Source organism: Branchiostoma floridae, chromosome 11, assembly GCF_000003815.2.
Source record: "Branchiostoma floridae strain S238N-H82 chromosome 11, Bfl_VNyyK, whole genome shotgun sequence".
Lineage (NCBI taxonomy): Eukaryota > Metazoa > Chordata > Leptocardii > Amphioxiformes > Branchiostomatidae > Branchiostoma > Branchiostoma floridae.
This window is the reverse complement of record NC_049989.1, coordinates 14,240,984-14,255,328: the sequence shown is the minus strand read 5'-3', so window position 1 is coordinate 14,255,328 and position 14,345 is coordinate 14,240,984. Positions and strand designations below refer to the sequence as shown.

The following is a 14,345-nucleotide window of genomic DNA, read 5'->3' as shown; positions in this document are numbered from 1 at the left end:
TAGTTGTTAATCATTAGCAAATCTCTTAAGATTTATGTGTTCACACTCACTCTATTGTTAGCAAATTAGTTTTAATCTGCCAGGTGGCATTGTTGCTATGAAAACTATACACACCTGATCACAATTTGATAGCCACAGGATTTTCCCAAATTGGTGTACATACTTTTGATGGAAGCATAAGCTTTGACGATCCTCTGTTGTCTGGTTTGTTGATAATTTCCATATGCGAGTAAAAGCCATAATGATTGCTTTAATTACCATTGCTTTAGACAGCAGATAATGATTTATCAGGGACACTCAGATTTTTGCATTGGTTTTATTTCATGGTGGGAGGGTAATTAGGTTTTAAATTTACAATTGAAACAATAGGGTAGTACAGTTCGAGTGTAGTAATACAATGTAACTTTCTGAAACAGGCACAGGCTAAATATTTTCTATTTGGGTAGACAGTAGTCCACCAAAAGGTTGTTAAGTTTGATTAATGTCTGTTTCTTTCCTCATTAGGGCAACCCACAGGGTCAACCACTAAACAAGCCACCACAGCAGGAAGTCTTCAAGATAAAGGCAAGTCAACCACCTCTCTAGGGAAACAAAAAACCGGCAAGGAGATCGGCAAGCTGCCTGAAACTGCCCGCAAACTGGAAAATGGGACAGCGTCTAAGAAAAGTGCATCTTACAGGAAAGACATGAAGAACATATCGGAGGGTAAGGTGGCCAGCCTTGGGAATAAGTGGGAAGCATTTGTTGACAAGTCCAACCCATTTGAAAGAAGACGCAGTAGCAGCAAAGAGTCTGATAAGGAAAAAGATACTGTACCGACCCCTAAGAAGGCAGAGAAGGCTTCTTCCAAAGAAAGAGGGGCTGCTGTTTCAAAATCTGTCCAAAACGGGAAGCCAGAAAAGTCAGCAGAAAAGGGAAACAACCAACCATTGGAGAAATCAAGTGCTGAGAAGGAGAAGTCAAATGGTGTAACGGAAGAGAAGAAAAGACCAGTGAAAAAGAACGCCGCCAATGTGACACCTGTCAGGGAGTCAAAGTTGACTGTAAAGCTGAAGTCAGAAAAGCCGGCAGAGGAAGAGAATACCCACGAGCTGCAGAAATCAAAAGCTGAAACGGAAAAGAAGAAACAAGGCGTGAAAAAGACTGCTGGCAATGTCACACCTGTCAAAGAGTCCACATTGTCTGTCAAGTTGAAGTCTGCAGAAAAAACGGAAGAAAAGGAGAGCAGCCAAGAGCCTGTGAAAGACAAATCTGCACAAGATGACAAGATGTCCCTCAAAGAAAAGAAGCAACGTGTGAAAGCAAATGCTGCCAGTTTGATAACCAAGGAATCCAACCTGTCTGTAAGCCTGGCAAAGAAGGGGAAAAGTTGGGAGGGGTTACTAAAAGACAAGCCCAAACGTCACCGTGTCTTCAGATTGGATGGCCAGGAAGACACGAGCTCTGCTCAAGAAGAGGAGAACACTGAAGAGCCCTCTATCAGCAATGAGGAAACTGCACCTGTGGAAAATGTGGAGCCCTCCGATGATGATGATGATGATGATGAGAATGATGCAGAGGAAGAACCAGCTTCCTCTGGAAATAAGTGGGACAAACTCTTCTTCGGAAAGTCGTCAAGGGTCAGAAAGATCAAGATCGATGAGGAGACTCTGAATGGCTTACCAAGAGCAAGGGTCAAGAGTGATGACAGTGAGGCTGGTAAGGATGATTTGACTGAAACAGCCGCTGACGAGGATGCCTTAAGTGATAAATCGGAGGAGAAAGATGTTAGGGATGATGATGCAGATGATGATGAAGATGTTATTGCAGATGAAGAACCACTTGCTGATGCAGAGAAAGATGCCTTGCTATTGGCTAACACAGAGTCAGCTGATGAAGATGCTGATTCGGAACACAACTTTGACACCAAGGAGTATACAGAGGAACTGTCCGACACAGAAGCAGACTTAGACTTACTTGTCGACACAGATGTTGAAAATACCAATGATGACAACATATCCACAACAACTACAGATGCAGAGGCAAGTGTACGTGAGGACAATATATCTCCACCTTGTGTAAATACAACCCAATCACATACTTTGGAAACAGGCACAACCATAAGTGGCGTAAACAGAGATAAGAAAACAAACGAAGCGGGTGACCGGATTGTGCAGGATGCAGAAGCGGAGGAAGAAACTTGCGAGCAAGACATGGAATCTGTCATGATCCTCGACGAGGAGGAGCTTGCCGGCATCCAGGAAGAAGTAGGAGAAGACAAGACAATGGATTCTGAGAACAAAGAAGATGAGGAAGGGGAAGAAGAAGGTGACCCAGAAGAGGTACAGGATCTTAAAGATGAGGTTACGCCTCAGGAGACTACGGAAGAATCTCAAGACGGCCTTGTGAATTCCTCCGCAGCTGACGTAGATGAGACTACTGGTGAAGACAGCAAATCAGAAACATCTCCAGAAGATGCCAACAGTAAGCCATTGTGATTTATCTCTGCTAACCTCCTCATATTCGCTTGAACATGCAAGCTTGTAGTTTTGCTACTGTAATTTGGATGCATATCTTTGCAAGGTTATCGTTTCAAATGCATGGAATCCCAAGAAGGCCAGCCATTAACGTCACTGCTCCCAGCCCTGTTTGCCTGCTCATATAAACTGTAGAATGACGTACAACAGTTGTCCTCAGAGACTTTCCAAGCCGGCTCTCCTTACTCGTTATTCTATGCGGCATCTAGAAGCTTTAATCCATGTCTTGAGGGCTTTATTTTATCAACTAGGTTTCCTTCTGTAGAATATGTTTTATGGCCAAATCAAGTTTTTCGAGTTTTAGTTTTTTTCTGTGCGTCACAATGACATGCTTTTAGCTTGATAGCTGTATCTAGTTAGCACCCCATGTAAGGCTCCACTTATCAAGTGTTTGTACCACTCTGACAGTGTTTATTTATACATCTTGTAGTTCTTATGTGCTAGTACCAAAACCACTACTTTTCATTGAAAAGAGAAAACTTTACAAATCTGAATTTATTTTTCAGCTTCTGAGGCAACGGTCGATGCCGACGACTCCACTCCTAACGAACAGGTAAGAACAGTATTTATTCAGCCACACAATAAAAGGTTTCTTTTTCAGGACATAAACACATGAAAAGGGAGAATATCTCCATGTATAAACTAACTGATTTGAGATGTGATACATTTGTACTTAGTATATGGGGCCGATCAGATCTGAAGTCTTTGTTTAGTTATTGAGGCCATGGCTTATCTTTGTTTACATGTACCTGTACTTTTATGACTTGATAAGGTTGATGGACTCTAATTACCATTATCCAGCTGTTTGTCACAGAGGTAGCTCTAAAACGTTTACAGATATATCGACTTTTAAATGGGCAAGAGTCTGGCACCAAAGAGATACATTCTGTTGTACCTGTAGTGTCTTTATAACATGGTAGCAAGTGTCAAAGTGTAGTGTCAAAAAGTACACAATGTATGGATGGATAGCAAGCCTTAGAAAAGATTATTTCTGAAACATAGCCATTTCTGGAAATGGTGACTTTTAGGAGTGCCTGCTTAGAATGGTCTTTTAACCGGTCTAAAATTACATGCTAATCTTGGAACGGACGTTACACCCTGCGAATACAAATAAGAGTTGAACATGGATACTTGTTGAGCCTTTTCCCAAGTACATGTAGGTCTATTTTGTGTTGGGCAGGGCTCCAAGTAGACGTGAACTGAATTCTATTAGACCAGGCCCGACCTTTTATGGACTGGACTTCTACTCTCTAATGTCTTCTTTATAAATACATACAAGGTCTTATCGTAATCACAGATAGCAGAATGCGATATACATTTAATGTGTAGAAATTTTCCTAACTTACAATTTGGGAACTTATTTTATGTCTACGTTTTACATGTTTTTGAATATTTGAGAAAAATCACCTAATTTGCTAACAGTTAAAAACTTAAATCTAGCCTAGTCTATAGTGATTCTTTACAGAATGAGATTGATTACATATCACTACATGTCACATGATACCACAGACGATACCTCAATATTGTGTTAACTGAGATTCTTAAGTGAAAAACCATGAACCAAAGCATGTTCTTTAAATTGTTTATAGATTTCATGCAAATTTTGTCAAACATGAAGCTTTCAACACTAAAATTTCGTTTTGTTGTCTGTAACAAAGTAGTAATGTTCTGTCACTATTTTGAAGCTAGGAGCAAATGTCAATCTAATATCAACCCTCCATTAAATTTACACATTTTGGTTTATATTATTTATTAGCTTCCTTTGCCGAAGAAAGGCAGCTTACGCAGTACAGGTTGTAAAAGATGTCAGGTACATAAGGAGAAAATTAGAAGAGAAGACTTACCCTTGTGGCAGAGGTTTTAGAGCATGTTGATTGGTGTTGTGGTGGCCCCTAATGCTACACCCAATAGGGCGTCCTGTACTCACCCGGTACCTGGTATGTGTGGGCTACAAAGGGTTTATGAGTATGCTGATGAAGGTTAGACATCCTCGTAAAATGTGACTTAAAACTGAATAAATCCAACCACTGAATGAAGTCTCTAAACAGTCAGTCGTTTCAGGTAGAATCCACTGTATTCAATTAGTAACCGAGAAAATCATGTACTAGGTATGTGTGAAGATGTATTTGTAGTTTTATAATACAGTAAGTTTATCTGAAGTTTTCTTTGACTTCCTAAGCTTGAAGCATACAAAATGTAAATGTCTTCTATGGCATATTCTTGTCAGTATATTTATCAGTATACATGAGAGAGAGAGAAACATTCTACTTGAAGTAGAAAAGAAGGAGATCAGAAGTACACTGTAGGTTTTGCTAATTATAAGAACTTCTAACTTTTTTTGTCTTTCTTCATCGTATGTGATACAAAAATGCAACCTAAGCACTTTTTACCTTCAGCTCTATCTTTCCGTCGTTTCCGAGTTTGCTTAATGCATACAATCATGTTTATTACAATGTACGAGGAGAGCCACACCTTGAGCATATTAAAGAACCCATCACAGTTATTGATAGTAAGGAGGTTTAATAAGAATAGGACTTTTTCCAGGTAGGAGTGGATCATACCTATCAGGCTGTTCTTAAGCAGCTTGTATCTAAGTTACAAAACTGGTGAGTCATGCCTTAAGACAGTTTACTAGTTATGCAATGTAAACAAAACAGGCAGAAAAACGTGTAAGCGATATCCCCCATCCGTACCCTCCAAATCCAGCCAGGTTTTCCCAAAATAGCTGGTATCATTCCTTCCTTATCTATTTTAGCCCTGTAGGCAGCTGTCATTCCATGTATGTCAGTGGGGCTGGGCGACCCCCCTTGACCCACGGATACAGTTCTTTACTCCAGGATTTGTGTCTATAAAACCCATCCCCAAGTGCAATCACATAAGCTGCAAAGAACCCCTCATCCAGGAGAGAAGTCCAAGTTCTAATTTTAGCCTGTCGAACTAAAAGGCAGTGTTGTGACGTTGCCTTCCATTATGTCCATTTCCTTTCGAGCAGCATCCACCGTTCAAGAATAACATTTTGTAAGATAATCCGTTCTCTCAAGAGCTGTGTATTTGTGTTGTATCAATGATAGTTGTAAACTAATGTCATTTCTCCTCTGTAAATATGAACTAGGGACCCAATGCTAGCTAGGTCTCATTATCCACAATTAATCACACCCCCTATACCATCTAATGAGCATCAGTGCTCATATTTGGAGATGGGTACCAACCCATATGCTAATGTATGCTAATGAGGTAGTGACTTTTGGCTCGAGACTTGACGGGTCCCTGACAACAGTGGTACATGTCTGCATCTGCATGTGGATTGTTGCATGCCACACTTTCAGTGTGGAAACAGTAGCCCTTAAGGAGCAGCCGGGATAGTCTAAGACGCTCCACCTGTTGGACAGAAGGCAGAGAACATACCCAAGATTTCTCTCTCTCTGGAAGCAGGGAGTTGTTTCCTTTCATTTGGAAAGAGCTGTTGCAGAAGAGGGTCTCCTGTTGTAGCCTTCTCCTCAGTAAGTGCCGCTTGCTTGTCTTGAAAATTGCGTAGATGAGATAGGTTTGCTCGGTGATTAGAACATCCTCGCGAAGCGACGCATCTTCTTTGTTGTTCCTATACAAGGCAAGAACAGCGACCAATTGATTGACAAGAAAGCCTATTTGAGTGTTTGCAATTTAATCAACAATTGGGTGACATGTCTATGGGTAAGAGATCTGTAACAGCATTTAAAACAACTGTTTATAAGTGTTGCTTTTGTAGTGATATCAAGGGTACAGACTCTGTGCCATTGGCGATATGACAATCAGTTTGTCCATTATTGGAGCAAAACATAGATAGGAATATTTTTCTGTCGTTTGTTATGGTAGCCCGAGTTTACGTCACGAAATACTTTTCTTCAAATTGCCTTGAGATAAAAGTGGTGCCTTGTGATGGGGGAAACATTTTCTTCCATTTGTGGCTTTTCCTTCAGAATCTCTTGAGAAAAGAGAATACGACATGTAGTAGTGTTGTTTTCGTGTCCAGAATAGTTTTGTCGCCTAGTTGAACCTTGAAACAAAAAAGGATAACAAAAAGTGCATTTGACATTGAAAGGAGCCAGGGTGATTATCCTTGCATTTATGCATGCATCATTGTTTTGTCTTTCAGCCAAGTTTTCCAACGATTGGATACTAGCTGTTTACTGCAATATTTGATACACAATTTAATAAGACACTTGACTCGGCCATTTTGTTGCAATTACGATAAATATCAAATCTTGTTTCAATTGTCTAAGTTCATAAAACTTAAGCTGAAGGAATTGGTAATGTTTATCTTTGATGTGTTATTTCCAAGGTTCTGTTGAACATTCTTATCAAGTTTACAAGACCAAACTATGTACCAAGGTCCTGTTCGCGTGAAATATCCCAGCCCAATGTCATGTCTTTATCTGGGAAAACAGTCTCCCAGTCAGGTTTGGCCTTGTACATTGTATGGTTACATATATAAACTTTCATTGGTTTAAGACAACAAATTTCAGTCTGTTTTGTTACTAGGGCTTACATGTATATCATTGGTTTTCTAGTTGTGCCAGTAAAAAATGCAGCAGTGTTCTTTGAAGCAAGGAGGTTGAAAAAAGGTTTCAACCTCCTTGTTTGAAGCCAATTTTTCACATCAAGTTTGTTCTTGATGAGACTCTTGTCAATGTCTTTGAAGTATTCTTCTGTGTAAAAATATTCATCAACTTATATTGCAAACAAGTATAAACATAGGGTGAAAGTCATATTTTACAACCTACAAGTACTTGTGACCACTTGTTTGTTTTATTGCAAACGATCAATCATCGTCAATTAAGGGGCTGAAGGGAGAGCAGGATTTTTGTTTTCTTTATGATTTTATTTAGTGTATCTGTTGCTTTGTCACAAGTTTGTATTCCGTTATTCTTCTATCTACATGTACATAAAAGATTATAGATATTGGTTATAGCTAGCCTGGGTACCATCTGGATAGTGGTTTGCTCCGACGTTTATTATACTTTACCGGTATACTACAATGTAGTATACAGTCGCTTCTTCTTCCAACTTTTACTATATATATACTATATACAGTCGCTTCTTCTTCCAACTTTTACTGTATACTATATTAAACAGTCACTTCTCTGCTATTCTGTCTGGGAACGCCTGGAATCGTCCAAATTTTGGATGAGGGCACTGATTGGTCCCTAAGCATCAGAGAATTAAGGAATGGGTTCAAGCGCTCAATTGAACAGGCGTTCCAACACCCGAAACGCACTCCGTCCACTTGTGGGAAGTCTGTAGTCTTTGAACGAACACCCTTAGAGCGCTCATTCAACAGACCTCCCACAAGCGGATGGACCCATACCTTAATTTGTTCGACAAATACTGACATCACCACCATAAAGTTTGAATGCACAGTTCTCCAGACGGGTAGCAGAAGTGAGCTACTAGCCAGATGCATGTACCCAGCCTAGTTTGCAGCAACATTGACCTAGTAACTTGTAAATGATCTGATTTGAACCATGATGTAATTAAAGCTCACTGCTGTCAGTTCTGTGACAAATTGCTGTTGACCTGCTGGCTTTGCTCTTGACCTTCCCTCATGGTCATTCTTGGACATGGACATTGAAAACACTCACGGCCTTCATGGAAATTAGGTACTTGTAGCAATTTTTTTATTTGTCCCACTCATTGTTTAGGAGCTGTTTGGGAGCCCATGTTAATTTCCAATGTTCATTTTAAGCTTCTGAAAATAGGTTTTCATCAGTGTCATTGAAGATTCAGATTTTTAGGACGGATGGAGTTAGCTTTTTTTCTTTCCTGACAAACAAAGGACTTGGGTCCTGGAGACAGCCCTGAATGAGAAATGTGAAAACTTGGATTCGGAGAGACTTTTCTTTTAAATCTATGACAGCTAGTACTAAATTTATTGGGTATTACAAGAGTACGCTGTTGGATTGGGACTTGGAGCGGCAAGATATGATGATGATGATTATGATGGAATTCAGATTACAGGCCGACTCCATTCTGTGGCTATTACATAACGTTTTGGAATACCCTCGTCTTCCCCAAGGCTGTTGTAATATATTGCTTGTACATGGAACCAGTAACAGTTTCCTGAGAAGTTGTTGGGCCTTCTGCTGGTTTGTGATTCTTGACATGTTTCCCCTCCCTCAGGGCCACAGCTGAGGCAACTGTGAAATCTCCATTTGTGCCATGAAATCCGCCTCAAGCCCCCCTTACTGTAAACCAACAGCGTTAACCACAGTACAGATCCTATGTCTGTCCCTGTCACTTTGTGGCTAACCAGCAGAGCATTAGTTGGGTCGGGCTCATTGTCAGTCACTCTGTGTTTAATGCTTAGTTTGCTGCATTTAGTACCTCTTTTAAGTAGACCATACAGCAAGTCCACCTTGACATCTTTTTGTCTAATAAAAAGACTAATCTGAATGTTACAAAACATAGTCTCATAAAACACAGAAACTGAGACTTATGTCACATCTGCTTGGAGATTAAATTACAGGACTAATCTGTTTGTCCATGTCCATTTGCAGCTATTCAGCTGAGCTTTTGGTAATGACCGTATATCTGACCTTGACTTTGAATGTGTTGTACTAAATGTTTCCTACTGCTAGCATAGACTTAGGAAGTCAGCTTATCTTCCTTTCAAATTGTGCTGTTTTTGTAATGATAGATTGTTAGGAAAATCAGATAAGTCAGCTAAAGACATAACATTTCTGGTTGTGCTTGGAACTGTTATTCTAATCCAGCAGTACCCTTCAGGGTGGTTGAAAGTCACTGCCATTGCTGTAGATCCCACAGGAAGCACGAATCCCTGCCTATTTGGCACTCACTTGACAAACATTGAGCAATGTGATGGTATCTTGTTTCTGATAGTCCCTCAGCTTAGCCCAGGGTTTGATACAGCTGTGCCATGGCTTTGGGCGATGTTCTTCTGATTGTACTGACATCTGCAGTTGATGATAGATTTTTTTCAAGGTCATTGCTGCTCATGGTGCAATTTTGTTATGAGGACTGGCAAATATCAATCTACAGTCATGATGTAATCCTACAAAATAAAACTGAAAATAGATCAGAACCTGATGCATGGTCATAGACGTGGACAAGGCTTGTGACCTATGATGATGATGAGTCATACATGTAGTTGATTATAGTTTAGGGGGGAACTTGGGGTGGGGGGTGAGAGATGTTCAAAGTCAAGGTAACTTTGACCTTCACCAAAGTGCCTAATCTCATAACCAAATGGATGTACATGTGTATGTTTGATGCCAAATACCTACTTTGGCACGGTTTATAGTTGTTTGGTAGCAAGAATGGAAATAATAAAAATATTGTGTTGTAATCAAAAATATTTTATGAAATTCACTATGCCCTCTAGTCCATCAACAATTTTCAAGTTTTCTTGTCACAACTGTGGTTCCAAAGTGTAAAGTGCTATAACATGTACAACATGTACATGTATATCTTGACTCAGAGTAGACTATTTACTTAACTGTAGTCATGGGTAAACTCACATGATAGCTCTTACGTATGAAGGGTACTCTCTTCTGACAAGGGCAAAAGGCTCCCCATTGTGGTAAGATTAACAGGAAGCCTCTACCACAAACACAATTAGACTCAGGATATAAATAGTTAGCTCCTGCTAGCCTTCTTGGACTCCTTAGAAAATAGCTTGTGACAGATCGTAAGAGGCTGAGCCAGTTTTCAATCATGGGTGAATGCAGAGCTGGATTTCCATTTAGTAGTTCAATAAGCATTTTGCTTGAATTTTCTTTAACTGCAGTCTTTATCATTTTTACATTCAATACATGTAACTTTCGTTGTAGTGGCACTTTTCTCTCTTGTTTTTTATAGACTTTCATTTGTGTATTTCATTGTTACCAGTCCTTTATGAACTGTTATTATTATAATTTTTATTAATCTGCTCTTCTACACATACACTGTGCCATAAGTATCGTTGATATCCATATCCTCATATTGCAAAACATGAAAAATCTTCCCATTTCAATTACATGTACTTACATGTGAAACGTGACAATTCTCTCTGTCCCTCACCCAACAATGCAAATATGGCAACTAAAGTTACAGGGTCTGCCAAACTCGACAAATCTCATTTCAGCTGGACTTAAAGGCCCTCCAACCTTTCTAAACATAGCTGAACCTTGTGACTTGATTGAGTATGGGAGTCAACTGCCTAAGTTAGTGATCAGTCAAAGGAAGCAACTCGCTTTATCTTAAGATTAAATCAAAGGCGTTTTATATATAGAAGACACAAAGCCACAGGGCAAGTTTGCTTGGAATGCTTTTTGCGTCAAACTCCAGATTTGGACTCAAGGTCTGTGGAGAAATCATTGAAGAGCCCAGCTGCTTTCTTCAATGGAAAGAGGTTTTGATGCTTGAAGAAATTGGATATCGTGGGAGCGCCGTTCGTTATCCATGTTATACTTCCCCCTTAAATCTTAGCAAATTAGAGACTTACTCCCTTGGTACACAAGTACGGAAGACAAGGTTTTGGTGTTGAAAGAAGGGGGATCAGAAAATCTGTAAAATCTTGTTCAAAGGAAGTACATGTCTCCAGGAACCCTCTCTCTATCTTGGAACAGGGACAGAAAAATAATTTACCCGTCAATTTTTGGAAATCTGAACTTCATGACATAAAAATTGATGAAAAGGTATTATAAGCTTAGGATGAAGTTTTAACGACAAATCCAAGAGCATGAGCTTCAAAACTAGTATTAGACAGAGAAAAAAATCAAAGGTGGAGCCTGAAGCCCTGGAATCGTTTCAAAGTTCATTATGGCAATTACTGAATGTGCTTGTATATGCACATGTACAATTTGTCAAATTAAAGTTTTTGCTTTCATTCCAAAAATTATAAGACCACGGCTCTGCGACCCAACATCGCTGCATCATTAGCCTCCGTTCGTCTGAAGAGACGATGGGTTTTGGTAATGGTCCATATCTCCTTTGGTGGCTGAACAAGCCAATTCTGGAATGGCCGCATCCTGCTCTTCTGATGCCGCTGCTCTGAGTTGGGATCTGGTAGCATTATCTTCCTTCACCCCTGCTTTAACAGAGGGTCTGCTTGGGGGGTCCCGACAACGATTTACGCTGAATTGAGAAGAACCCCCTACCTATTACGCTAAATCAAGGAAGGCAATTACGCTAAATTTGGTCGCCTCGCTACGAATCACGTAGATAAGATGGCTTTCCCTACGAATTACGGGAAATAGAATAGGCTGCCTACGCCTTGCGTAAAATAGCATGCAGACCCTCTTAACAGTCTGTCTCCATGCTGATCGGTCACTTGCTGTTTCTTCCCAAGAGTCGATGTTGGCTCACAACTCTGCGACCACAACAGTAAAAACATAGCTTGTTCTTGTATCCTGTCCTTTTTAGATAAAACATTGGTAGTCTCTAGTAGCGATAGACAGGGAGGGAGTTGTAAATTCTCCTTTGAATGTCTCTTTACAAGAATTATTGATCTTCTAATGAATGGCAAGCTTCAAAGTCACTACTCAAAGTAAAATGTTCAAAAGAGCGAAATTCTACTGTGTACTGTCATGACCTACATATCTAAATTGAACATGCCATAAAGTGAAAAATTAATGAGAAAATAGCCTCTCCTTTGGTTGAAGGCCAAAGTCCCCCCCCCCCCGTCAGCTATCACATTCAAATGACATCTGCTGTTCTAAAGGTTCCCACCTGCTATATTCCCTCGGGTGATTATGGGTTGTACCACTTTGATCTCTGGTACTTACCACATGATGACGCCAAGATACCAAAATGGCATCCTAGTTGTTGCCTAGCAACTGCTGATGTCATCACTTGCCCTTGGGAGTTCAAAGTTGTTGTGATCCTGACCTAATCTAGCACAGCCCTCAAACATGAAATGCTTTTGGAAATGCTACATGTACAACTGTGATACGTTGTGTCATTGCGCAACTCTTTACATGTGGTGAAAGCATGTTGGTTATTGGTTACTTCTTGTATTGAGATTGTTTCTCTTCGGATGTCGGACGCTTTGGTTCTCAATCCGATCTGGCCCATGGCTAATCAGACCAACCAGGCCCAATACTCTAGTCAACTTGGCCCAACATACAATGTACAATCATGTACTACTGGAAACCGTAAAGCTAGCTCTAACCCTAACACTAACCCTAATTTTATATCCCTAACCATAACCCTAACCATAACTCTAACCCTAACCCTAATAGAGTTGACCAAGATGTTGGGCCAGGTTGATTTGGCCAAGTTGGTAAAGGGCCAAGTTATCCTTAGGCTTCCTTTTCTATGTACCTTCCACTAATCCCAGTGGTAAACATTCATGAACATGATATAATCTTGAGGACTTCCTATATTGACAGACATGACCTAACAGATGCAGCTAGTTTGATCCCCCTGAGCACTTTGTGTTCACCTGGTGTTTGTTTTCTCCTCGTGCTAATGATCAAAATGCTGACAGACGTTAACAAGTCCGACTACATGTAGTTTGAGGCAAAAGTCTCGGCTAACAAGCGATGTCAATCACGTTATTAGCCGACCTGTCACTTTCGATTCCTGATCACAGCTAGTTTGAAACCACCAGAGAGTTGTGTTTAACTTTAACCTTCAAAGTAGTTTAGAGTGATGGAATCTTTTCCTGTCAACTGGCAAATAGTGTCTATACTACTAGTAGTTAATTGGATGTTAAGAGTTCTGAAAAGGGAAGCTGGCACTGTAGAACGATTATGTTGCCAAAGAATTCAATACCCATATATGGTAGCATTTGGGAGACTTTTTTTTCAGACTAACTAGTACTTGTTCCTTCTCTGTTGTTTAGGAGCCCTAGCCTCAGGTATTCGTTACCCACATTAGTAGCTCTTGTGCTCAACCCATGAACAATATTGCAATCATGACAATAAAAAGTCAATGCAAAGAGTGATAAGTGAGCTTTCTAATGTTATCATAAGGCCACACCAATTTTATTTGTTGTTTCTCTGATTTTTTTCAGAAAAAAAATTGGGAAGGTCAGTCGAAAAAAAAATTTAAAAAAACTTTTCAAAAAGTCGGGGGTAGGAGAGATCAGACAGGAAAACTTAAACTTTCAACATTTAGGGGGTCCCTGGTAGCGAAGTCCAAAGTTTGAAGGAAAATGATAAGCGTACCGTCCAAAATAGGCATGTACAGCTACTGGAATTTGAGGCCCATAGTTGATTTGAGAAAGGAGAGGCAGTGAAATTTTGTCAAAGTTGGGGTGTGGCCATCAATTTAAAATCTTTTTTTAATCGGAAAAAATAGGGTCGGGAAATCCGAGAAACAACAAATAAAATTGGTGTGGCCTAATGATGAAGTATTGACGTAGATATGATATCAACCAAATTCAAGTTTCCAAACTTTTTGTATTAAGTAGCGGTGAAGGCTGACTGATCAGAACTAAAAGAGGTCCAAGCCAATTCCAGGCCCTGGCAGCCTTACTCTGCATGTGTACTTAACCTCTGTAACTGTCAGACCCCTCAAGCGTTCTACCACATGTGACAATCAATCTGCAGGAACAATTACAAGGGCTGGCAACACATGGATTTTCAATGTTCTCTCCTGTCCCTACATCAATTTCCCTGTCCCTTCTCAAAACCTAATGGAAAACTGAGTGGGTCAGCATCTGTTTATTGTGTTTGCCAGTGAAAAGAAGGATGTTACCATCAATTCTGCTGCAGGGGCTGTCTGTAGTTTCCTTTTACGATTCTTTCTATATCATTTTAACATTTTGGAAATGAGTATAACAATTGTTTTATCATTCTCGATCAGAGTTGAACTCGCTGTTCTTTCCAACACAAAAATTGGACTTAC

General features: G+C 40.0%; 2 protein-coding genes across 6 annotated transcripts in view; one reads left to right on the top strand and one right to left on the bottom strand.

The window, feature by feature from the left end:
• Positions 1 to 4,490, bottom strand: part of LOC118426653 (kelch-like protein 17) — a 21,401-nt gene extending 16,911 nt beyond the window's left edge. Inside the window, exon 1 of the mRNA XM_035836169.1 lies at positions 4,361 to 4,490. The gene's annotated coding sequence lies outside the window, so the exon portion shown is untranslated. The remainder of the gene's footprint in view (positions 1 to 4,360) is intronic.
• Positions 1 to 14,345, top strand: part of LOC118426652 (cytospin-A-like) — a 73,261-nt gene that overhangs the window by 21,100 nt on the left and 37,816 nt on the right. For all 5 annotated transcript variants that reach the window (XM_035836168.1, XM_035836165.1, XM_035836166.1 and 2 more), the window contains exons 9-10: positions 505 to 2,463; positions 3,023 to 3,069. In XM_035836168.1, coding sequence (XP_035692061.1) covers positions 505 to 2,463; positions 3,023 to 3,069 — 2,006 coding nt within the window. The remainder of the gene's footprint in view (positions 1 to 504; positions 2,464 to 3,022; positions 3,070 to 14,345) is intronic.